Source organism: Pavona decussata, unplaced genomic scaffold, assembly GCF_977016875.1.
Source record: "Pavona decussata unplaced genomic scaffold, jaPavDecu1.1 SCAFFOLD_26, whole genome shotgun sequence".
In the NCBI taxonomy this organism is placed as follows: domain Eukaryota; kingdom Metazoa; phylum Cnidaria; class Anthozoa; order Scleractinia; family Agariciidae; genus Pavona; species Pavona decussata.
In genome coordinates, this window is record NW_028145449.1 from 1,257,724 (window position 1) to 1,283,674 (window position 25,951).

Here is a 25,951-nt window from a genome sequence, read left to right on the forward strand (position 1 = left end):
TCGTGATCGGAAACGGGTTTGATAACGTTTAGATAGCTCTTCATTTTTACGATAGTAGGTGGTTCTTTTTCGAGTCACGGACATAAGAGGCAAATTCACATTTCACAACACAAAAAACGCGTCAACCACGCGTCACATTAGTTACTAAAATCACGATTTACGGTGCAAGAAACAAAACATTAACGCTTCACGAGAAAAAGAAATTATTAGTCCGATCACGGCTCACGAAATTACCCCATACCCCCCGTGGCCGTGGTTTTTACTTAATTTACCCTTAAAAGGTATCAAAAGGAAACTTGTCGGATTCGTCCAATGTTTTGCCTCTCTGAGATTTATAAAGCAATGGCAGTGATCTCTAACACTTCTTTCACTCGAAAAGGTAACCCTCTGAATTCAATGAAAGATAAAAGTACCCAACCAGGGGTCATTGCGGTTTTTTCTGAGATGTCCCTATTTAAGTCTTTGTGATCCCTAACTTTTGTAAAATGTTATTTAAATAATAGAAGAAAGATCCTCACAGTTAGTATAGGTACAACTTAAGGGGGGACTTAACGTAAACGCCATTTACCGCACTTTACATGGCTTTAATGGAAATATCTCGTTCACGTTTCAAGCGATCCAAAAACTCTATGCTCATCCCGTAAATCTATGTTGAGGGGTGTTTTGTGAATTTTGGGGTGATTTTTGGGTATATTTGGGAGGAGATAGTTTTTCTAGAAGGATTGGTTAAATTAAGAGAAATAAGAAACATTGAAGAATTAGTGAAGTTTTGAAATAAGGATTTGTGGTTAATAATTAATAAACGGATACCAAGTTAGTCCACTAGCAACCTGGGGTGCTCTTGCGTGGGTATCGACTGTCTGTTAGTGTTCCAAAAATCAGTCATTTTCTTTCTTTTATCCCTTCTTAAAACCACCTCAAATTTCATTCAAATTTAGGCTAAGTCCCCCCTTAAGCCGAGTTGCGAAAAGGAAGCCTGCAAAAAAAACAAAACAAAAAAAAAAAACAAAAAAAAAAAAAAAAAAAATACATGCTTGAACAGGATGACCTCTGCGATGCCGGTGCAGTGCTCTGCCAACTGAGCTATCAAGCCAACTGGGAGTTGGTCATATTGTGAGTTCGTAATATACCCATGAAGGATGAATAAATGAATATGAATATATGAAATTAACATATATATTTAACAAAGATTTAATAGAAATGAGTGCTTATTTTGTTTTATTTTTTTTAGCCAAGGGGAGCTGATTTTAAAACACTGAATTTTATTTAACTTTTTTTTTTCAACAAATTACGTTATATTTATAGCTGATTAGTTCTGTTATACGCATTGATTCATTTCACAAACATGTGACACAAGATTAATAATTAAAAAGTCGGCATGCCCTTGAAATCTATAATTATCTTTTTTTTAATTCTATCATCTTTTTGTTTATGATTTGAACATATGCTTCAGTGTAATTGTAACGCTTTTGCTCTGCAAATTTTTGATGAATTGTAAATAAAGTTTGTTTTCGATTTATTTTATTATTATTATTATTACTACTACTACTACTACTTCTACTACTACTACTACTACTACTACTACTACTAATAATAATAATAATAATAATAATAATAATAATAATAATAATAATAATAATAATAATAATTGTTTATTGGAATCCCTCTCGCAACCTAAAAGGCTGAATTACAAGGATGGTCAGTTACAATAGTACAAGACACTACGGTATAAAGACATTCAGATAAATAATTATATAAATATGATTAACGCACAAATAACAGAGAAACAGGCATAACAGAGAAAAGGATTACAACTAGTCTTGATACTTAATGGTGCAGAAATCTGCGAACCGCTTTGTCTTGGGGACAAAGCACACCGGAACACGTTCGCCTGATCGGAGGCAGTACGGCCTGTACGGCCTACTATTATTATTATTAGATTATTAGGAACTCTTGTTACTCATACAACTTCTTAAGGCCTCTAAAGGATAAATCATTACAGAAAAATTGTTTAACTATTATGTCCAAAAACTTGTCAATTACAAGAAATTTTTTCCTGAGGAACTTGCAAAGACAAGTGTTTTAAAGGGGAATCGAAGTGTCATGGGGTTTTTGAGCTCTTTTGTTTAAAATGGTGATATAAGACCTTCACTTAGCTACAAAATAATTCTGGAACAAAGAGAGGAAAGAAATCAACTCAATTCCTGAAAGGAACGACTCGTGATCTGTTCTAGCGCATTTTGGAAACAACAATGTAAGAACTTGAAAAACATTAGTTCAAGTTTCAATCCATTTCGTCTGGCCAGAGGCACTAATCGACAGTTTTATTGCGCTGGGCCGGATAATTTACAACAAAAACTAGACAATTACTTATTGTTTCTGTTGACAGACAAACAGTTTAGGGGGCTGAAATGACATCAAATTCGCGTGCTACTTCCACTCAATAATTTAACTCAAAAAACGGTCCTCGATCTCTTCCTTGATCCTTTCTCATTTAATTTATGCGATCTTCTAATTTATGAAATACGTCACAAGTTTCCACGGCGATGCGAGGACCCCCCACATGCGAACTACTGAAGCACGCCTTTCCTGCCATATTGGATAGTAAAAATTTGTCGTAAATCTGTAGGTTTAGTTAGACCGGCAGATTCTAGTCGGATAACAGGCATGGACCGAATGCGGGGATCACTAAAGGAATGGCTAACATCGCAATCCTCAGAATCATTGGTTGACTTCGCAAAGGTTGCTGAACAAGCGGAAAGATACGACGATATGTCAGAGGCCATGAAGATAGTTACAGAAACAAAATGTAGCCCGGATAAAAAGCAAGCCTTAACTGCAGAGGAAAGAAATCTGCTTTCAGTAGCTTATAAGAACGTGGTTGGAGCTAGGCGTTCATCTTGGAGGGTGATCTCAGCCCTGGACGGTAAACAAGAGCCTAAAAATGAAGATAAAAATCCGATTCTTGAAGATTATAGGAAGAACATCGAGAAAGAATTGCAAGATATCTGTAATGAAGTTCTGGTAGGTTGTAACTGTTCTTGTAGAGCCTGTAGTCGTCCCTTCAGCGAAAGTAGTCTTCTGAACATTTTGAGTAAGCCGAGAACGGTTGGTTTCTTGACAGAAACCCTTTTAGACTTGATGTTTCAAAGGAAATACAATTTCTCTCATTTGCAGGATCTTTTGGATAAACTGGTTCCGGCTGACGATAGCGACTCCTCAGGTAACGATGCTGAAGCAAAAATATTCTTTCTGAAAATGAAGGGTGATTATCTGAGATACAAGGCTGAAGTTGCTTCTACCAAAGAAAAAGAAGGTTTGTGTTCCTTCGATCGTTTACTGTTCTGGTGAATGATCGGCCGTGTTATCGCTCCTTGCATCTACTGTATGTGTCTACTTTCCAGTTTCCTTGGTTAGCAGACGGAGTAAGACAGGACGTTGTAAAGCAGAGGTTTTCTTGTGAAATTTTTGACGCTTCTGAATTAATAATAATGATAATAATAACAATAAAAATAAGATTGTTTAAGAAACTAACACATCAAGTTTCAATTTTTCCGGGATAAATTTTCGACAGTGTAGTTTTGAAGTATGGTTTCGATTTGATAGCCACTTGAAAGACTAAATATATTCAGTTGACATCTCAAATTAATCATGAGCTTCACTTTTCCCATTATGTAAAGGAACAGAAAATAATAGGCATATATTGACTTGTCAAATTCCAGAACACTTCCGGACCTTTTCAAAAATTGTTCAGTAAGGAATCAAGGATGTTTTGACTCATGCAATGAATCACTCTTGGTTTTCAACAAATTTTTTGTTCAGTAGTCTGGCTTATTGTTCATATGACATTTTTTGAGCCATTAGCATAGGATTCTGTAGTTAGTTTTGTTTGATCAATGATGAATTGTGACTGCTACTGACTAGTGTATGGAGCTATATGTTAAATGTGAATTTTTTCTGTCTAAATAATGGTTGAAATGTGATCATAAGAAACCAACCAGTTGATTTTATCCAGCTCCACTTAGTACTGTTTGAATAATGCTTGAAACAGGTAGAAATACAACAAATAAACGAATGTTGTGCCGCTAGCAGTAAGGACACAAATCATGGATCAGAGAAGTACTTTAGTGAACCATGAATTTCTCACTGAGCGTTAGCTCTAGTAAGGAAATGGGAGATTGCACAAGGCAAAGAAAAAATCTCTGACCTTGGCGAAATCATATGCAGGACCTCAGAATTTGATCATCTGTTGCTCTACCTACTGAGCTACGAGGCCAGACAGGAGTAAGTCGTGAGTGATTATGGTGGTAATTGCGACAATGTGAATGTGAAGGGTACAAATGAATGTTGTGCCGCTAGTACTTAGGACACAAAGGATTGGTCAGAGAATTAACTCTGTGGTGTGAGTTAGAGTGCTAAAGTGAATTTCCCACTGAGCGTCAAGCCTGCCGCACACTTGAGGAAAGAGCTGAGCAAACTGCCTCGCGAGGCCAAGCAAGGCAATCAGCCCAGCTGTTTCCTCAAGTGTGCGATTGAGTTTTCGTTTTAGTTTCTCAATCTCAAATATCAAACATGATCGATATTTTCCTCACGGCCTCACGAGGCGAAAAACTTACAAAAACGCAACCGCACACACGATGAAACAGCTGAGCTAATCACCTCGCGAGGCAGTTTTCTCAGCTCTTTCCTCAAGTGTGCGGCAGGCTTTAGCCCTAGTAGAGAAATGGGAGATGGTACCGTGGTTAAGAGGCGCAGAAGTACCACAACCATTGCTCATACTTATACGATGTTTTTTTTTTTTTTTTTTTTCAGGTGTGACGAACAGTTCTGAGGAAGCATACAAGAAGGCATTAGAGCTCAGTGAAGAGGAGCTGCCACCCACACATCCCATACGCCTGGGGCTGGCGCTTAATTTTTCAGTCTTCTACTATGAAATCCAAAATAAACAAGACAAGGCATGTCAATTGGCAAGGAAGGTAAGCAGAACGACAAAGTAACATTTTAAAGGATGGTGCCTACTAATAAAGAAGTAGTTTTGTGTGGTTTATGACTATGTGGGGAAAGCAGATCTTAGCAAGAACTATTGAAATCCGAAAAGAAAATTGGGAGTAACCAGTGAGCATAACGAGCGTACCGAGCAAGATGAAACCCCCAGTTAACTTTTAATATTGGATTAGCATTACTTCGCTTTCAAACAAGTGGGCCCTGGATACGATCAGTGATGTGGCTCTGTTTTGGTGACTAGGTGGTCCTGGTTTTATTGCTGGCTGTTAATGGTGGATTCACATTGCCTCTCATTTTTTGCAGATAAATTGCAATGATATGTCTTTCTTTACTTTCTTTTGTTCAGCTGCAAATTACACACTCTTTGATTTAATTTTACTGATTTGATTTGATGTCTTCAACTTTTCCAAAAAATTGACACCTTATTTACTGTCCGAGCAACATTGTCAAAGCTTATCCTAGTTACTTAGAGAAATTTACTACTTAGATCTCACTTTTAATTCCATACAGTAACACTTCTCTCTCTGTTTGGTTCTGATTTCTCCATACTTCACAAACATAAAAAGCCGGAGACTGACTCGAAAACCCCTTAGTTACCTCAGTCTCGAGGCTCTAATAGTTGCTTAAAATATGAGTTTATTTATTTATTTATGATAATTCATGCGAGCAATAAGTGCAAATAAAAGTTATTCTATTCTATAATCGAAGTTAAAAATCACCACGCGTTTAAAATGTTCTCATATATCTTTTCAAAAACTTTTTAATTGGTCATGCATGCCAGTGGTTTTGCCATGCATTAACCATCCAAAATGGCTGATGTGTAGACAATGTTTGTTGATAGTATCCTCTTCCCAGGATGGCTGACAAATAGTAAAGAATATAATAATATTGAAATTTAGAGTTCACATGATGCTTGTCCTTTTTGTGAGAGTCCACTATTCAACAAGTGCTTAAAATTGCATTGAGCTAGTTAATCTTGAGAACCACTTGACTCCAGATACTTATATACATTCTTTATTGCGTCCCCTTGTTACTTAGTGGGTTAGTATGGTGTGTGTGTGTGTGTTGGGAGGGGGGAGGGGGTGCATAATGAGTGCTGTTCCTTATTTTAGGTTTTAGTTACTTCCATTTCAATGTTTTTCTGAGGCAAGTTTCATATGTTACTTCTCGTCAGGCATTTGATGATTCCATCGCTGAGCTTGATAAACTTCAGGAGGACAGCTACAAAGATAGCACCCTTATAATGCAGTTATTGCGGGACAATTTGACAGTAAGTGCCAACTTGAATGACCTGTTCATCTTGACAAGTAATTTCTGGGGCAGATCCAGTAATTTTCAATAGGAGAGTCCTAAATATTAACTTTGACACATTCAATCATCTGGGGTGCTTTCCAGTTAGCCAACATTTTTGGCTGGAATTTACAGAAACTTTTCCTGTGTCAATAGGGGGAGGAAGGGGGGGGGGGGGGGGTGGCGGCTAATCAGCAGGTCCAACGTTTTTATTTTTTTTCTGCATGACAGACACAAAACAACCAACACACAATTAGGAATCTGTTCTTTGAACACGACAGGCACTCTTTTTTTCTTGGGTGGGGGTTATTTCCCCTTGTTTTGGCGACTATTGTTGTATAATGGGACATTTTATACTCATACTAACTTGGATTGCGTATTTTGACAGCTGTGGAGTTCAAATCAGGATGGTGACGATGATGATGGAAATGAGTGAAAGCTGTGGCCAACAGAAGCAGCCTCCTATCAGAAGATAATAGTAACCTTTTCTCATTAACCAGAAAGACTGTTTCCATGCTAGAGGAACTATCTACCACTCCATGTTTTTGCTCACCCACGCTAGTTCATTATATGTACGTCCTTTCCAAGTAGAACTGAAGGACTTGTTTTTAATGACCACACTTAAATGATTTCAAATGTAGCAGTCTGTGGGTGTAAATGTATTTTGTTCAAGTATGGGCATGACACAGAATGGCATTGTTAACTGCCTCTGTTTAAGAGATTCTGTGCCATTTTAGGGTGAAAGGCCAATGGTCGTGCCTTTTGGTGCTTGCTGTGGGTGAGTAAAAGCCAAAGTGTGTATTTTGCTTGTGTGTATACACGAGTGGAGGAAAGAGGATTTGTGCATTTGATTTGTGATCTTCTGTTAATTGAGGTAAACAATTCTGGAGATGGAGTACAGTAACAATTTCTTCACAGTGAACCATTTTGTTAATCATTAAAATGTAAGTTATATCTTTGAGTGTCTCTTTCTGTGTGTTTTGCTGAAATGTTAACACTTTAACCCCTAATATCAAAGAACAAATTCTCTTATCTTGCCCCATTGTTTTCTTATCAAAAAACTGGGGAGAAGTTATTAAAATATCAAGAAAATTCACCGTGATTGATCAAATCCTTAATTCTCATGACCTCTGGGGTCGAATAAGCATTGATGTTACAAGGAGAAATTACATAGATAAGGCAGAACATAGAAAAACGTACACAGAATGTATGCACAGAATGTATGAAGGAAAATCAGCAATTAAAGGTAATTTTCTTGGCATGGAAGCACAATAATGAAGCACTATTGTCCCAAAACGTTTCATGCGTGCGTGTGCTCAGTCTATCACTATTTTATGGATAAGGGTTTAGTTTCTAAAGAAGCTGTGATACTACGTCGGTGGGGGAGTGGGGTGTTGTTAAGGTGATTTTGGCCACTGTAAAGAGATTCGATCGCTTACGTTTCGAGCGTTAGCCCTTCGTGTGAGCGAATCTGACAGTACTGCTTCATATTGTGCGATTCGCTCTGATCAAGGGCTAACGTTCGAAACGTCAGCACTCGAATCTCTTTACGGTGGCCAATGTACCTTTAGTTATCGACTCTGTTGATAAACCAAACATTCGTTTCTACTCCCCACTGACGCAGCACCGCAGTTTCTGTAGAAACTATCCCCTTAAAGAAGATAATAGCTAAGAAATAACGAAAAAGAATACGCTGACCTGTAGGTAGCTGTTGCTATTCACGGTGGGTTAGTTATGTTTTACATGGCCACCAAAAATCGAAAAACGAGCAAAAAAACAAACAAACAAACAAACGTTCACCAAGCTTGAAAAGGAGGGAAAGAGGGAGAGTGGTAATAATCAAAAGAGGATATGCTCTCTGGAAATAACTAAGAAGGAGACATAATAAAGAGGCATAATAAATATAAGCTGAGAAAGAGGTTTGGACATGTTTACTTAGGCATTTTGTCGTTTATCGTGGTACAATCGATGTAGTCATCCTCCTTTTTCAAAATATTCATTAGGAATCTACGAATGTTGATTTTGCAATTAGCTTTCCGTTCTTTGTGTACTTATAAAACCTGCGGTCAAAGGATTCGGGATGAGATTGTAATCAGTTGGAAATGTTGGTTTTTGAAGGGAGGGGAAAACCAGAGTACCATAGCGAATGAGAGACTCGACCCAGGCCACATTTGGAGGCCGTGATATAACCACACAGAAACACGCGAAGTTGCGTTGCTACTGAAATGCATAAGACATCAAACATTTTCCCATATCGGCCAGCACTTCATGTACTATGCTGCAAATGTTGTTGTATGGCTATTTGCTAGCTGAAACGAATTCAATTTCTGCAGACATCAATAAGGCCTTTCGCCGCAAGCTGAGTTAGGTCTTCTTGCATTTTGCCCAATTAAAATTGGTTTGTAAAATTTGCCATTGACTCAAACCAGGTGTGCATCTGTTTGGTTCAAATTATTGTAAAGGTTAATTACGAGTCTATGATTCAATTAAACGAGAAGACTGACTGTTTCATTAAGGGACTATCCCCAGAGGAGGGGGGGGGGGTGGGGTGGGATGTGCGGCACGGTTCTTCAAACACTGACCAAGATATGTAATTTTCAGGAACGCTTTTTCAGAGGTCGCCTCTAAAATTCATACCTAAATTAAAGCCAAAACACTGTAACTGTCTTCTTGTTTAATATAATCACAGACTCCTTGAACCTTTACAATACGTTAACAATATATGCCGTTTCAAGAGGACGAACGAAGCGCAAACCATGGCCACACCCATCCGCGAGGCTCTCAGTCTGCCCACTGAATTGAAGCCGAGGAAGAGAAAAACATTTATGAACAGTTTTCGGCCTAAACAGCTGTCGTTTCGCTGTGCCATCACTTGTTCAGCTTACTCAGATTAGAATAGTTTCTGTCTGCTAGAATAGCCGTTTTCAGGAACCAATGGGCTCCTGCCGTTGTTAATTTTTTTGTTGACATTCAAAAATACATCCAGAAAGTGACTATTCAGGTTTCCATGAAAAATATCGATACTTCCGAAAAATATCGACTGTTTTATCCCTTTCGATACTGTTCACGTGATCGCTCACTTGACCATCTGCAGATTGTTTCAGTGCCGAAAACCAACATGCAACATTTTTCCGTTTTTCACTGTATGTGCCGGTTTCACTGAGCTCGAAAAATGAAAAAAAAAAAAAAAAAAAAAAAAAAAAAAAGTTGAAACACTGTTGCTAGAGCTGCGTGTTTTGTTTAAAAGTTTATGGATGTTAACTCGGAGTGTTAGAAAAACTTTTGAATGCAGAGGTCCACACAACGCAGAAATTAAACTTGCTGGTAATTTTGCCGGATCTCTCTTGTGAAAGACCTCGTGTCAGGCGTCACTTGAACGTGAAAATACAAAACTAAGAGTTTTCTCTTGACAAAACTGAATGCAAGGCTGGCACTACGGCAAAGGGCAGATTTATTAGTGGCCAATATTTCGACTAATAGAATTAGTCTTCCTCAGGGCCAGAGCTATACTGAAGGAAAATATAGTAACGGCTCCTTAAATTAAAGTTTGGTGTATTTAAGAATTGGTTCATGCTCAGCGTGCGTATATCGAGTTATGGATACACGCGGGAAGTTTGGAGAGCACGAGAGAAGCGTAAGAGTTGCTCGAGGCGTAGCCGAGACCAACTCTAGCTTCTTGAGTTCTCTCCAAACTTCCCGAGTGCATCCATAACTCGATATACGCACAGCTAAAAGCATGAACCAATTCTTTTATAACATAGTGAAAATAAAGTAAATGATTCCTAGAAAACAGGTTTTTTCCCTGATTAAATGAATTACAACATTCTCTGTACAAAAAAAAAAAGGTGAAAGTGGTTTCTCACATCGGTTTAATCTAAACGTTTTATTAAACTTCGACAAGCTCAGTTATAAATATACATTTTTATGGTATTGTCTCTCTGTAAAAGTTTTTTAATAACACAGCGCGCGCTTGCTTCCCCCATCTGACTTGCACACGTCATCGGATGGACGCACGACCGTGCGTATGTTGAGAAATGTGCCATGATGACGCCAATAGGAATTAGATTAGGATGCACGCGCGCTATGTTATAAAATCAAAGGTTCAGCGTTCGTTTTTCCTGTTAATGCCTTCTGGAGATAACGTTTTCCCTCTAGAAAAAGCCTCGCGTGCCTTACGGCGGGAGGCATATATTGTTGGTGGGTTGTAGTTCGAAAGGGATGAGTAGCATGTCCGCAGAAGAGTGAGGAAGACTGATTCTATAATTCGAAATATTGGCCACTAATAAATCTGCCCTTTGCCGTAGTGCCAGCCTTGTATTTTCATATTAAAGAGAGTTGTTAGAATCACTGGAAAGTCTTGGATGATGACGTAACAATATCGGTATCGATTTTCATATGGAAAAAAATATATTAAATTTCGGTAAATATGATACTCGTATCGGATCGATTTGAAAATATTGGTATCGGCCCAGTCTTAGTGGCCGTCAGCTCTCCGCCAGAAAAGAAATTGGGTACGAGAATATTTGTAACCTAGCCTTCACTCCCATTTCCAATATGGCGGCAAAAACAAGTTCCACAGACTGTAGGAGAAACGTTTTTCCAGACTTATTTCTGTTTTGCGAAGGGAATGAACTGGATCGACAATGTGAACTTTGCCAAGAGGTAAGATTCTTTTCAAGGTGGAAAATGTCTGATCTACTTTGCCGGCACGTACATGGTATGATGTTTGAATGTGGGCCCAGTCTGAACCCTTTTTAAAGGGTTCCAAACATTAACATTCCAAAAACTCCAACATTAACATGCGTATTCTCCTTACAATTCCTCATACATTTCTGATGATACTGTGATGTATACAGTTGGGAGAATGTCTTTACTCATCAAGACATGTTGTGTTTGGTGATCATTGCATTTCCTCCAGCTATTCTCATGAATGGCTTGCAAAGAAAAATCAAACTATTCATTACTGGGGCGAAAGGTTGAAGCAGAGAATATGGAAGTATTTCTCTTTCTCTATAAATTCAGTAGCTATATGCATTAGTCAGATTCACTCAAAGCTGCGTACAACAGTTTAAAGCACTCAAAAGTCATTTTGTATTTGCCTTTTATATTTGTTACATTGAGAAGTGAAACACTGTTGTTTATATACTGACAAATACTTTTTGTGTAAAAATCTTTAATCACCTTTAACATTCTTCATGTAATTCATGTAATAACCTGCACCAAAATTTGGGAAATAAACAGCATGGCTTTCAGTAGCACAAATTACAGGTCAAGACAATTCACCGAGGTCAAGAAGGCTTATTTGCATGCACATAAAAGAATACTAATTATGCCCTCCATTATGAAAGAGGTCTATTGCAATTGACCATCACCCTCTTACCCAATTAGACAATTCACCTTGGGTGATCATATCCTTAATTCTTATGACCTCAGGGGTTGAATAAACATTGATATTACAAGGAGAAATTTGATGTTGATCACTGTTAGGGCTTAAAGGGCTAACCAACGGTGGACAATCGCAACAAAAACAGTACTAGAGATTAAACACATTGGTGCTCCGAAAGCGTGCTTACTCATTTTGCAATATGTTGTTAAACAACATCTTAGTATCTTAGAAAGAGGTGAATTGCATGCCCCCCCCCCCCCTCACCCCCTTCCCCATGCTAGCATCTATCATGCAGGATATAGAACAATATTTTTGCACGACAATATTTTAAATACAATATGGTAATGCATCAGTCACTTCCAGCAGTGCAAATCCCCCTCCCCCCCCCCCAGGAATTTTTCAACACTGTCCGTCCCAGAGGTTGAGTGTTTGTCTACCTCTGCCGAGATATGTCCGGAAATGCACGCTAACAGGAGCCCATTACCCTAATGGGCTCCTGACACTAATGAAATTCATGAACGGTGTGATAGACATCACAAGGTGTCCCCTAACCTTAATTCTCACTACACAAACACATAATTCTGTCAAACATGAAGTCCTATAAAAACGACAAAAAGGGCTGCTTTATATGAAGTATGGGCATCTAAGGAGGATGTAAATGAGATGGTAGATCCACTTACCAAAAGGTCACTTCCACAATACTAAGGAATAGGACCTATTCAACACTTAGTTTGGCGAGAATAAGCTTTCATGAGGATAAAGTGAGCCCAGAAGTGAAGAAATCAACGTCTATTTTACACCCTGGGGCATTTGACCAGCGTGCGTGGGGGCATTTGTCAGTTTATGCCAGTTTATTTTCAAAAATGCTTATCCTCCAGGGGTCAGAAGGCCCTGATGGACTAGCAGCGGGGGGGGGGGGGGGGGAGGGGGGGTGGGGGGCAGTCTTGGAATTGACTGATGCATAAAGTGAAGTTGCACTTCGAGCTACTACAGCTTATAGTTTATATAACATGTGACAACAAGTAACAATCCCCCCCCCCCCGCCACCCCCCCTCCCCCCCCGCTGCTAGTCCATCATCGGTTATTTTATCGATGGTACTCATTACATTTAGCTAAGATAAGTATCAGTCTGGACGGTGGTTTATCGTTCAACGATTTAAATTCCAGTAAACCATTTTGTCCAGAATTTCGACTTCGGCAGCTTCTAAGCTGTACCCTGAAATTTGCAGCGGAAAAGCTTTTCTCTAAGAGAAAAGAAGACCTTGGATAACTTTTCAACACAGAATAACCGTTTAGGGGCTAGTTCACACTGGTGACGGAATCGGAAACGTAAGGAACCTCCCATTCCAGGGTGAATCAACAAACGGAGACGAACTCGCAATCGTAATCTCGACGAAATTGGAATTGCAATAATCAGAATGTTTCCTTTTTCTTCCGATTCCGCTTCTGACCCGTCGCTTGTGATCAAGTGTGATCTGGTTGATCTGGATAGGAGACGCAAGCAGAAGAATCAACCAATCACATAGCTCATTCCCAATCCTTTTACGAGAGATTTAAAACCGAAAACATGGCGGCCTTCTGCCATTTTGAGCAAAAGTGAGGCTTCCGTTTCTGCTTCCGTTGTATTGATTCACGCGAGGTCAGAAGATTCTTCTGATTCCGATTCCGACTCCGCTTCCGTCGCTTGTGTGAATCAGGCCTAACTGGGTTATGGAGAGTATGTTTCAACACGGTACACTATTTCCCGTGTGTACCCCCCTGGTGCCTTGTTTATCCACTCGGTGCATCAGGACTTGGCACACGTGATATGTGGATGCTTTCTTGGTCTTCGTCTTCAGAGAAGATCGTGCTGTCGCTACCACGACGCGAAGACGGTTCCTGTTTCTCGGGCGGGTATTTCACGAGGGAAATCTGCTTCTCGAACCCGTCCGGACATGTTACGAGATAAGTCGTCGGAATGACTGGCAAGCTCGACTGTCGCCGAAGTTTGCTCCGAAGTTTCTCGGTCCAGCTGCCGTTTGAAGCTCGGGACTGGCGTCGGAAAATCTTCGGGTTCGTCACAGGCTTGGACGGCGGTGGTGATGCCTTCGGTTCCTCCCGTGAGTTTTCCGAAGATGTCACGGAGCTGGCTCTTGACTGCTCGGAGCTAGATCGGGAATGTTCAGAAGTTGGTTTGGACTGAATTTTAGGTTCCACGTGGACTTTCTTGTCGAATTTTTGTGTCCAATTCCCGAGCGGAATCGTCTGGCCTCTTTTAACTGGCTTGGCAACTTGTGGACTTGGAAATTGAATAGTGGTTGGCTGTAGTGGCGTTCGGTTTCGCGGCGTCGGTGTTTTCTGATTCAAAGCACCACCATAGGGCAGAAGCTCTAAGGTATGGCTTCTTCGGAGTAAAGAACCTGTACTGGAAGCGCGCTGGAGCTTCGGCGGCCCAAAATTCGGCAGAAGAAAGCCACATTTGGGACACTTTGTCGGCGCGTTAGGTTTCACGTTCCGTGTATTAACCTTACATACATTTGCGAGAGTTTCCACGGAGCGTTCCAGAAACGTTTTCATGTTCTCTCGCTGGCCGCACGCCTTCAACACCTTGTGCATCAATCTTTCGATGCAGGACTTGTGAAAGTCCTTTCCGTAAACCATGGAGTTTTTAAAATCGGCGATTAAATGATCTGCGAGCGAGATTGTTTTGACTGCGGCATGTTTTGCTTCGTCGTCCGACTCTTGTCCGCTGTTGTCGATAATTTCCGTCCTATAATATTGCTCCGGTAAAGGATTACGCAAAAAATAATTAGTCAGCCGCATGCTCACGATTGGGACGTTGTACGATTTTGCAATGCCGTACTGGTTCAGAAAAAAACTGTCTTCCAATGTTTTCTTACTAAAGATGAACACAAACGCACTCGCGTGAGAGATTGTTTGAAATAGCTCCATGCTTGTGTCTTGTCTGGGATCAACCGTTTCAGCTTTGGGGTGCGTACGAGTCGCCCATCGTTGAACCAAACTGCCAACGACGATGTCTCTAAGCGAAGAGCTACTGTGTGGGGAGTTTAGGTAAGCTTCACCGCAAACAAAAACTAACGGCTCCTTCAAATCGCTTTTCGCTGTAGACATCGCTTCCAAAACAATGTAGTTTCACGCGGGGGAATTATTTGCAATTTGCCTTGAGTTACCAGTCCCGAATTCTGATTCGATAAGATTGGCAACGACGAGAAGACCGTGTAAGCTTGTATTTTTTGTGTTATACCGACACGGAACGCGAAGATTTCAACCCGTGTTTTGTGCTTCACGGTGAAGGTTTCATTGAAAGGCAGGTGTTTATTTCCGTCGTGTATCGACGCAGGTTCGATCGCCGTTATTCTCTGCCTCTCGTAAACACAACCAGTTTGTTTTCCAGCGTAAATATAGTTCTCTTGCTTTAAGTGAATCGGAGACTAGCGTTTCTCCGGTCGATCAGCGATTCACTCGAAATTCACTCGCATCGAAGTGAACAGTTCTGTGGTTTTCCGTGCAGATCTGAAGAATACAGAAAAGAGAAACACATGACTTTTGTCTAGAGCGTAATTGTTGAGAAATTTCAGCTGCTTTTGTCGGGTATGGAGGAAAATATTCCTCAACTCATTCGCGCCTTCATAATTCGCTTCGCTTTTTTCACCATAAATTGCTTTTTCCCTAAAAGAAACGAATCATTTTCGAGGAAATCCCCAAAAAGATTTCTAAACGTCTTTTCCTCCCGCCGAATTACGTTGTTACAAAACAATTCCGCGAATTAGCAATATATTCATTTCTGCTTTTTTACGATGAGCGCCACTTGGGACAATAAATTCAAAGTTTCATTTTCATATCAAAACAAAAAAGGACACAACGAGACATGATGACAGCCGCAATTCACATGAAGTTTCAAACCTTATATTTCGACGCTGTGTCCAGTTTTTTCAGTCTCCATTTTCTGTTATCACCCGTTTTCTAAAATAAAGACCTTTTTCGTGAAATGTAATCCTCGCTGTCACATCAGGTCTTTCAAAGGGTGCAATTAGTGATAATCATCCGTGAACTAGAAGACCTATCACACGCTTTTCTGTTTTTGTTGACTGAGAGGACCGAAATGTTATTAAGCTTATAAATATTCATGATTTAAAGAAATTTGACAGCTACTTTGGACCTCATCAGTTGGCACTTTTATTTCTAGTTTAATAATCTTACCCTTTAACGATAAACGAGATATTTCATCTTGAGCGCGAAAACACATCTGTACTTCTACGAAAAAGGACTTAACGCTGAGCTTCAAAGAAAATTCAGCTTTACAAATCATTTTCAAACATTAAAAAAAATGGACGACTCATTTGTTTCTTTGTTATCCGTTTGGAGTTTATACGCATATCGAGGATAAAGGACCCAGACTTTTCAAATACAATTATACCGCGATAACAAATGTAGCATTTTATTTTGAGCGTAAGGAGCGCTTGTTGTCTGTATAACCGTAAAAAGTCCTTGTCTTCAGCTGACAAAAAAAATCCGGGTTCAGTTTAGCTAGCATTTAAAATCGATTACAAGAGTTGCTACCTAAACACAAAGTTTAACTTTCCATATTTTACATTTGAGTTCTGTACACATATTATCGGTATTACATCACACTTTTCGGAAGCCTTGAATTTGAATACAGTGTATTCTGAACATTAACGACCTCCGCTGTTTCATTGAAGTTAGTATCAACTCCACATAAATGTACAGGTGCGATATTTTCGGCTCTTGTGATTGGTCCATTTGACACGCGAGTGCAATTAAAAATCATTGCCGAACGTAAGAGAACTTTTTAGGAATTAACCTTATTTTAGTTTAACACGTTGATTTTGTATGATGATTTATCGTTTAATGCAAGTCTGGAAGAGATTAAGCCCGGCAGCACAAATATCGATTTTGGTTTTAATTCATCATGAATCGCCCCCTTTAGCTCTGTTTTGAGCGCAAATTCGTTTTTATTAAAATCCACGTTAGTAACCCGTAAATTTTCTTCTTTGAAAACTTCCTACGCGTTGGCCGGCTTCCTAGAATGGAGCTTAAATTTAATCTTAAAGTTAAATCTTTAAGAAAACAGCTGCTGTTTTTCGTCAAGTGATATCAAAGTCGTTTTCATCTCTAAAATAATCAAAACAGAAAATTTCAAAAAGAAAAACGTTTTTTCGACATTGGTTGAAAAACACTTAAAATTGGGGCGAAAAATAAACAGCACAATACTTTTCGGTATCGTGTTATTAAATATACACATATCTCGCTGAAACTTCGGCCTTTTGTGCCGTTTATTTAAGATAATTGCAGGGAAGCGACAATTCATTGTGTTAGATTATATTGCTGGTTCGGCGAACTTTCTCGAAAATCATCATATTTGTTCCACCATTGTTACACAGCACATTCAACGTCTGTTGCATAACACTGTATGTTGGAAGCGTGGCTAAACGAAATTAAACATCACGCCTATGTTGTTAAATGTTGGCCAGAATGTTTGATCGAACACAAAACTTTCATCCACAAAAATATGATGTTGGTCACACATCTGCAAACATGGGGTGCTAAACCTTTTTACGTTCACTTGCTGAACCAAACAATTCGAACGTTTTACAAAAGAACAAAAGATGGAAAGGCCAGTTAATCGTCCATTTGCGACGCGCGCCCTGTGTGGGAGAGATGTAACTTGGTTTCAAAGCTCACGGTGAGCATTCTAGCTGAAGAAACCCAACTGGGTCAAGCCTGGCTCGCTCCTCATGTCAATATTTACAGGCCTCCTTTTAATTAATTGTTATTTTTTAGTATAGCGCTAAAAAAAATTATTGACTTGCATCGAGCGGCGAAAATCGCACATGCAGCCACCCTGGCTTAAAGGCGACGCGACAGCTGAAGTGTCGAGCTGCGTTTATAGTAGGACATTCAATCTTGAGAGGAACCTAATTTTTCATATGCCTCGTAATAGGCCAGACCATTTCCGAGTTGCTGTGAACCTCATTATGAAAGCGAGGCTGAGTGCAAAGCTTTTCACATGTTTGCATAATGAATGAAAACTAATTTTCATGCTAAAAACTTTGCACTTACCATCGCTTTCATAATCAGGCTCAAAGCTACTAGGAAATGAGAACTGTTTCCTCGCCATTACGTCTTCCTTTGCGCGAAACCTGAAAGGAAAAAAGAAAGAAAGAAAGAATTTCAGCTGGCCCGAACCGATTCCGTTTCGCTCAAAATTTGTTTGTTTATTTTTTCTTCGCCACACACGTTACAAAAAAAGCAAGATAAGAGTACAAGAAATGTATATATATTACAGAGAAAGTGGCGAGGAAGCCTTATAGGAGAAACCATAGGGCTTAAAGAATAAGGCTTCCTCATTACAGAGTTGTTACATATAATGTTTGAATACACTGAGACGGTTGATACAGTTACAGTTGGAAGGAAAAGACGAGAAACGATCAATAAATATTTTAGAAAAAATACATGCAAGGTCGAAAATAGAGATACAGATTTAGTACTTGCTGTAGATATATTGTTTAAGGCTAGATTTAAAGCCGGAGGTAAGAGATACCGATTTGGTTCGAAGCTCCGTTGGAAGGATTTGAACTCGACCCAAAGTACAAAGGTCTCCCCATAGGAAGTTTGACGTTTCACCTACCTTTAGTATTTTAACTTACGGGTGATCTATTTGTCACAGATTGCGCTGTGATCATGCATGACAATGATGTCATCTACCCTAACGTCACGCTTCTATGTATGTTGTTTCTTCTTTGGTACGAGCTAAGGCATTGAATATCTACTCCATCGCTTCCAGAAGGAGTCTACTATACTTTGAACAAACTCAACGCGACGTCAGTGTTGGATTGGTCGTATCCTTGAGGCACTTCGGATGAGGCTCGATCGAGCAACAGGTCATTGGTGCATAACAGTATGATCCGTCTTCCGGATCATCTGGGACGCTGCTGAGCGGACGTTGATTGATCAGATTAGCAATTTCCAAGAAACAGTTGTATAGTTCTAATAGCGTTAACACTTCATCAGCGATGACTTTCTTTAGGGCAGCTACACATGAATTTACCAATAATTCCGCGTACCTACTCTGATGCGGCGCTGCAGGGGTGATAAACATCCAGTGTATGCCTTTCTTTGCGCAGAGCTCACGGAGTTTGTTGTCGACTAATCCTCAGTCAACCATTTCACGCAGCTTTCTCGCACCGCAGACCATCTGACTGCCGTTGTCACTGATCATTAGGGAGCTTAAGCAATGACGACGGCGACGACAACGACAACGCCGCAAAAAAATAGGTTTAATGAGCCAAAACAATCGCTCTGCACGTGCGTTTTACATTTTTGGTACATTTCTTTGCCGTCCTCTGCAAAACAACAACGTGAAATGACCACATTTAAGGTTTTGCGGAGAACGTGAACGCACCACGGTGAATTTTTCATTTTCTTTCTTAACTTGTACGCCACCCCTACCAATTTGGTTCCTGGATAGTTCGCCAATTTTGTAAAAGTTGAGCGAGTTGAAAGAATCTTAAAGTAGCACAAATGAAATAAAGATATATTGATCAGGTGACGTTTTCGTTGCCGTTACCGTCGTCGTTGCTTAAGCTCCCTATTACCCCTGGGCAACCCCAGATGGAAAAGAACCTGCACAGCATTCCATTGTAGAACAATCAACGGTAAGCTCCAAATGGACGGCCCTTGTGCTGAGACAGGCGAAGACCACGCCGTAATGTTTAGCTGTTTTGTTCCGACCAATTCTGAGAGTAAACGACGCCAAAGTAATCACAAGCTGTTTAGTGGAATGGTGAGGTGTGAGGTTCCTATCGATGCGAAGGACGATCTGCCATCAGCTGTTTCTGTCTTATGCGCTATTTTTCGGCAGAATACGCACTTAAACTTCAAAGACTTGCTCGGCTTGTTTGCTTTGAGGATCCAATATTTCCCCCTGACCTTCGCTGTTGTATTTCCTACTCTACTTTATTATATCCCCCAGTTAGTACCCGAGGAGTGATTGGTCAATTTTGCGTGCCGTATTTCTCTGCACGGCCCGCTAAACTTCAACTAGTTTCCTTTCCTGCGCGCCCGTTTAACCTCAGAGACATAATAAATATCTTACGAACCTCGTTTTCTTGGTCCGTACTGAAAGTTACGGATCCTCGGTCCGTAACTTACAGTACGGTTAGGAAGACTATTGCCCCATTCACACCAACAAAATATGTTCAATTGAACTAGGTCAACAAAATGAAAATTGGTAATAGAAAGCTGAACTAGCAGCTTTGACATAGGATTCAAGGAAACTTTAACTTATGCTTTCGTTTGTGCTAAATCTGTAGTCGACAAAAAATCCGAAAGCAGCTTTTATGAAGGAAAAAATTTAAACTGTGTTTAACTAAACAGCTTTTAAACGTGTTTAAGCCTTGGTGTGAATGGGGCATTATGTATCCTCGATGATGTTCGTGCCGCGATTTGAGGAACGAAATCCAGTGATTGCTGGGAAGAAGGGCCGTGTGCTTTGGCTCATGTCGATTCTCCCTCGTACTCTAATGATCCCTCTGTCGTCTATGAAGGGGCTTATTGCTTTGAAGTCTCCATTTTCCATTCGGCTCTTTAGATCCCTTTGCGCAGTTCGGATCTTTAGCATCTCAGCCTTGCGGCTTAACTCTTCAGGCGTGAGCGGCCCTTCTCCTCCACTTTGTACGCTTCTTCTCAGGCGTATTTTCTCTTGTAATCTTCCTATCCTCGGCGTTACACGTATCAGTCTTACCCAACTTGAGAAAGTTGTAGGATCGATTGCATCCTCTACATCTGCATTTGAGGCTCCACTGACTGCTTTAACTTGACGACGCTCCATGTCTTTGTCTGGCTGCGTTATAGCTAATTGGACTGGCCATTGCTATCCTGGAAACTTCATCTTTAATGCCATTGAGTCCTCCTTTATGAGGACGTTGTTGTTTGGCGTCCACTCTTTTACGCCAAACCCGCCGCTCTTGACCACTTTACGGTGGGTCACGGTGTCTACGGAAACGCAAATATCATCTATTTATTATATAAACACCAGTGTTTTATTAGGTTTTCTGTCACTAAGAAAATCCATAATTTTCACATGTAAAAATACGATATTTTCATGTGTAAAAATATCTTTTATATTTTGAACAAGATACCGGACATTTTTAATATTTGTATTTATTTTTTTACTGTACTTTGCAGAGCTCCGAGTTTTCACTGGAGTATTTTAAACAATGAAATACATTTATCGGGTTCTCGACTATTTGGCATGGTTTTGGTTTATGGAATGGCTGTTTCTTGTTTATATAATAAACAGAATAAACTCCCTTCATGTTAATTATTTGTTCGGACAATGATACAAAATGAAAGAAATAGAGAATAATACATGGGCGCGCGAGGAGATATGGAATTTATCTTCTCGTGTTCACATTCGATATCTCACTCGTTCGCTGCGCTCACTCGTTCGATATCGATGTGAACACTCGAAGATAAATTCCATATCTCCGCGCATATACAGCGCAATTTTTATACGTGTTTTTTCAGTTTTTTAACCAACTTTTTTGTTTTCTGCCGTAAGGATCAGTCTTGCCGTCTATACTATATAACTGCGATGATTATTCACTCATTCATTCTTTCTTCCGCAGTTCAAATGTATCAATTTTCATATGTTCACTTTCATCTCATCACCTCTACGGGTATACAGTATAACGAATTCACTAAGTGACCAGCTCCCAATCGGCTTGATAGCTCAGTTGGTAGAGCACTGCACCGGCATCGCAGAGGATCCAGTTCAAGCCTGAATTTTTTTGCCAGGCTTTCTTTTTACAAAAGCTTTTAAATTTAAATGAAATTGGAAGAGGTTTTAAGAAGCGATAGAGGAAAGAAAATGATTTTTGGCACACTAACAGACAGTTGATACCCACGCAAGAGCACCCCAGGTTGCTAGTGGACTAACTTGGTGTCCGTCTATTAATTATTAACTACAAATTCTAATTTTAAAACATCACTAAATCTTCAATATTTCTTATTTCTCTTGATTTTACCAATCCTTCTAGAAAAACTATCTCCTCCCAAATATACCCAAAAATCACCCAAAAATTCACAAAACGCCCCACAACATAGGTTCACGGGATGAGCGTAGAGTTTTTGGATTGCTTGAAACGTGAACGAGATACTGTTCCATTAAAGCCATGTCAAGTGGCGGAAAAATGGTGTTTAGGTTGAATCCCCCCTTAAGTTGCGTATAATTATAAGTGCGATGATCATTCACTTTTTCACTTACTCAATCATAATTTATTCACTCAATCCGGCCCACTCCGTTTTTACGTTTTGTCTACATTAATACGTACTGAAAACGCAATCTTTGAGGACGGTCTCCAGATTAGAATAATTTGAAAATCTATCCTTGAGGAGAGCGTAAACACATCTTTGTTTGCGCGTGCATAATCACGGGATCGATAACTTTTCAACTTCCGCATTCGAAATTTGAGTCGAGTCATGGTCTCTTTGTTGAGTTATTTTCAATGTTGTTCCCTGTAGCCTCAACAGCTTCACAGGGAGAAATTTAAACAAGACAAAACATAACACGCTGTTGTGACTTAAGGGACATTAAAACTGGGCTGAGAGAAAATTATAATAAGTGGTTTTGCCGCAAGGATAGATCGTGATAATTACACGACGCGGATGAGTGATTACGGGAAGACAACTTCAGAGAGTGTCAACAAGTCAATATTTAAACAGAACATTTCAAGTTTATGCGTAAATGGAGTTGATATCAGCATGCAGTAGTAATTTTATTGTGGCTAAAGAGATGCTTTAGCATTTAACGATTATCTCTTTTGTGTACTTTCAAACACACCCGCTACACAAAGCCGCAGTAATTGATCCCTTTTGCAACAACTAAATTGCTATGGAAACAACAAACTTGTTCGGCTGAGGCAAGGCACGCGCTTCACGGTTAAGCTATGTGTCGCTATTTTCAGTCTTTGAGATCTTTTTGTCAACATTGATCGGCGTGCTGCGTTGACTTTTTGACACGAGATGTCTTTGGATAACTCCGACGACGATGGAAATAATGAGTCCACCAAAGGCAGACAAAAAGGAATCAACACTACCTACAACTCGCTGGTCAAAGAAACCGCAGAAGGCTTTTTGGCCGACGGACTTTGGAAATCGAAACGCGAGGAAGATCTGCATCGTGAGATTGAAGCCATGTCCTCAGAAAAAGCCAAACGTTTGTTCGAAGACGAAAGAGATAGACGCCGCTGGGTTGCAGCGATCAAAAAATCCGTTGAGCAGAACATTCAATCGCAAGTTCGCGCCGCCCTTGGCACGCCACCGGGAGAGAAGCGTAAGAAACTACATGAGCAGAGACTCGCTGAGGAAAGACGAAGAAGGCAAATGGAAATCGAAAACGCTGACAGGCAACGCACGACAGAAAACCGTAATTACAGCTATCCTTCTTTTCGTGATGACGACGGGGTGCTGTTTCAAAAACGTCAACAATATTTGCAGAAGTACGCGATGAGACGTTCGATGAGATTCAGTGATAAAAATTCGGCGCAATCATCTCATCATGGCCTTGATTCGGACAGTGAAATAGATCCTCTATCCAGCGAATTTAACAAGAGGTTTAGCATTTACACACGAGCTGCCTTAGAACACGCGGACAAAGCGCGCTTGAGCACAAGTTACAACGCAAATGTTTATAAACGCTCCCCAGGTTGTGTGTGGCTTGACAAGAATGGCGACCGGCACGAAATCCCGGGCCCTTTTTGGCCTAAAGACCACATGCCGCGGTATTCAAGCCAGAAGCACATTCATTTTATTCCAGATTTCGTCGAACGGTTAAACAGCGAAGGTATGTGATCATAAAATTCATCTTGCAGCGAGTGCATTCGGGATTGCGGGCTAAAACAGAAGCTATTTGTTTACCGAGTGGATTTTTCACTTTGCGCTTCGTTACGTGATAATCACACGAATTCGCACTCAATTTGCAACTTTTCAACTACTCTAGACATTTATTCAAACATAAAAGCACCCCTCCAGTCTTGGATGGATATTCGTGCACAATATTAGACAGTTCCGTAATAACTCTTGTTACTTTCATGCTTCGATTTTACAAGTCACGCAAACGAAATCGACATTTGCAGTTTCATCGGATTGAATTTCAATTCGTGCTGAGTCATTTATTTACAGGCCTAAAATATTCAATACTTTGTTTTCCTTTGCCTCAAAAATAGATTCTTAGAAATTTTCGTGGCGATCGACAAGATTGATAGTCTTCGAGTGTTAATTAAGAAGACACCCGCAAGTTTGTTTACCGTGGTCCTAAAAGCCAATATTTAAAAGCCAAAGCAAACAATTGTTTATACTCTCGCTTCGTTCCGAAAAAAAGAAAAACAATCCAGAAAGCCCGAAGGGATAAAGCAACATGAAAAATTTTTCTTATGTAGAATTGTCTGGAGTATACTTCGCGTACAAAATGTAAGAGAAATCGCACTGAGTTGTTAGCGAATATTCAATTCATCCTAACAACAATGAAATTCAGATTTTTCTTGGTTCAATCATTGTCTTGCCTGTGAAGTAAGTGTTTTTGTAATGTAAATTGAATTTTGGATATGTAAAGTTTTGTGTTACCCGTACTAAATAATTATGTAGAGGAGTTTCAATTTTCTCTAACTGTTTATTGTCACAATGACTCTTTTCTGGTGAAAAATGATATGGTTTGGTGCGCGTTTCTCAAACTCGTGAAAAGATATGCCGATTATCCCCAAAACATTTTATGTCCACAATTTTCTTTCCTAGAAATTTGTCTTTTAATAATTTTGAAAAGTAAAACCCTAGAGTTTTTTTAGATTAAGAAACACATGGGGCGAGTTTGCAAGCGCAAAATAATATCACCAGTTTATTTATATAAACAGGTTTGAATATAAATACGTTTTGGGCCTGAAAATCTTCAGGTATGTCTTCAACAGGAGGTAGTACTCTTGTATATAGAAGCTCCCAGTTGCCTTGATAGCTCAGTTGGCAGAACAGTGCACCAGTATCAGATAGGTCATTGGGGTATGAATCCTGTTCAACCCTGAAATTTTTTCAGGCTTTCTCGGTTTTTTTTAGTTGCTTAAGTTGCAGATGCAACTGCAATGGTTTCTCATTTATAAATTATTTACTCCCGTATAAGTGCAGTCAGTATTTGCATCTTAAAAGAATATAGTTTCTATTTATTCATTTTATCAAGAGAGATTTGCTGAAACAAAGAACTCTGAATAATGACGTCATGACGTCGAAACGTTTATCCTTAATATTCACAGTTCTTTATTCATTTGATCTGAAATGATGCATGTTGTACCTAAAAAATGGAAATAATTTTACCTTGTCTGGCTTAGAATTTCAAACTCTAGGGCAAGTAACACACCCCTACCCATATACTCCTCCCTAGGACATTCCTGCCTCCTCTATAGACACCCGTCTTCTTATGGGAGAAGCGTGAATATAATAGTTGTTCACTTTGGAATGAGTGTGAAAAGGAAGTGGATGGAGCTTGGAAGTTAGCATGAAGCACAAGCATGGGTGTATGAGAAGGAGAAAAATTAAAAAGAGGGGACTTGCTTTGCTTTTTCTCTCCTTCCCACTGGTTTCCATGCACTCCTGCTGTGATCAAAGAAACTGTGGTGCCACCTCGGTGAGGCATAGAAAAAAAAATGTTCACTCTGACTAAGGGCTACCGCCCGAACCGTTAGTACTTGAATCTCTTTACAGTGGCCAAAAACCTTTAGTTATCAACTCTGTTTATAAACCAAACATTCAGTAATTTGAGTAACTAGGGATGAGGCATATATTAGAGCTTGGTGGGGGTAGGGTTTGTGAAATGGAAGGAGGGGATGGAGGTGGGGCAGATGGAGTAAGATTTCAGAATTGATTTTAAAAAAATATATATACAGTATTGCCTCGCTTGTCTCTATTTCTTAAAAAAGCGGTGGGGTAGGGTGGGAAGTTTGGGCTTGAAGGGCTCCCTTGGGCTTCTCATCTAGATTGCCACTGAACACCAAATGTGTAAAGGTACTTAATTTGTTCTTTACTTCGCTTGGTTTATTTTCAGGAGACAATTCAAACACTGCAAACAGAACATTAGGGAATGAGAATCCGCTGTATCCTCAGACATGGAGAGGAAACCTCACAGTCTATGAAAGACAGAATAAAGGAGAGGTAGGCAACTACTGAATATAGATATATGGTATGTTGGACGCTTAAAGGAAAAAGACT

The 25,951-nt window shown here is 39.8% G+C and overlaps 3 protein-coding genes and 1 pseudogene across 4 annotated transcripts in view; 2 read left to right on the forward strand and 2 right to left on the reverse strand.

Moving 5' to 3' along the window:
• Positions 1–2,561: 2,561 nt before the first annotated feature.
• LOC146485437 (14-3-3 protein beta/alpha-like) lies at positions 2,562–7,252 on the forward strand. Its single transcript, XM_085103336.1, has 5 exons — positions 2,562–3,024; positions 3,178–3,316; positions 4,813–4,976; positions 6,179–6,274; positions 6,683–7,252. The coding sequence occupies exons 1-5, from the start codon at positions 2,668–2,670 to the stop codon at positions 6,728–6,730; spliced, it is 804 nt and encodes a 267-aa protein (XP_084959462.1). The 5' UTR covers positions 2,562–2,667; the 3' UTR covers positions 6,731–7,252.
• Positions 7,253–12,631: 5,379 nt separating this feature from the next.
• Positions 12,632–15,748, reverse strand: LOC146485438 (uncharacterized). Its single transcript, XM_085103285.1, has 2 exons — positions 15,584–15,748; positions 12,632–15,193 (listed from the first exon to the last, which is right to left on the reverse strand). The coding sequence occupies exon 2, from the start codon at positions 14,789–14,791 to the stop codon at positions 13,451–13,453; it is 1,341 nt and encodes a 446-aa protein (XP_084959411.1). The 5' UTR covers positions 14,792–15,193; positions 15,584–15,748; the 3' UTR covers positions 12,632–13,450.
• A 2,673-nt stretch (positions 15,749–18,421) lies between these two features.
• LOC146485439 (uncharacterized) lies at positions 18,422–19,340 on the reverse strand (annotated as a pseudogene).
• Positions 19,341–22,178: 2,838 nt separating this feature from the next.
• LOC146485440 (uncharacterized) overlaps positions 22,179–25,951 on the forward strand; it is a 31,223-nt gene continuing 27,450 nt past the window's right edge. For both annotated transcript variants that reach the window (XM_085103400.1, XM_085103401.1), the window contains exons 1-2: positions 22,179–23,546; positions 25,788–25,894. In XM_085103400.1, the coding sequence (XP_084959526.1) occupies positions 22,727–23,546; positions 25,788–25,894 (927 nt within the window). In that variant the 5' untranslated portion in view covers positions 22,179–22,726. The remainder of the gene's footprint in view (positions 23,547–25,787; positions 25,895–25,951) is intronic.

What these genes read in the sequence shown, in the direction of transcription:
- LOC146485437 (XM_085103336.1), top strand. Translation starts at nt 2,668, where the DNA reads ATGGACCGAATGCGGGGATCACTAAAGGAATGGCTAACATCGCAATCC. An exon ending in ATATCTGTAATGAAGTTCTG is followed by an intron (nt 3,025 to 3,177) that starts GTAGGTTGTAAC and finishes TCTCATTTGCAG; the next exon opens with GATCTTTTGGATAAACTGGT. An exon ending in TTCTACCAAAGAAAAAGAAG is followed by an intron (nt 3,317 to 4,812) that starts GTTTGTGTTCCT and finishes TTTTTTTTTCAG; the next exon opens with GTGTGACGAACAGTTCTGAG.
- LOC146485438 (XM_085103285.1), bottom strand. Translation starts at nt 14,791, where the DNA reads ATGTCTACAGCGAAAAGCGATTTGAAGGAGCCGTTAGTTTTTGTTTGC.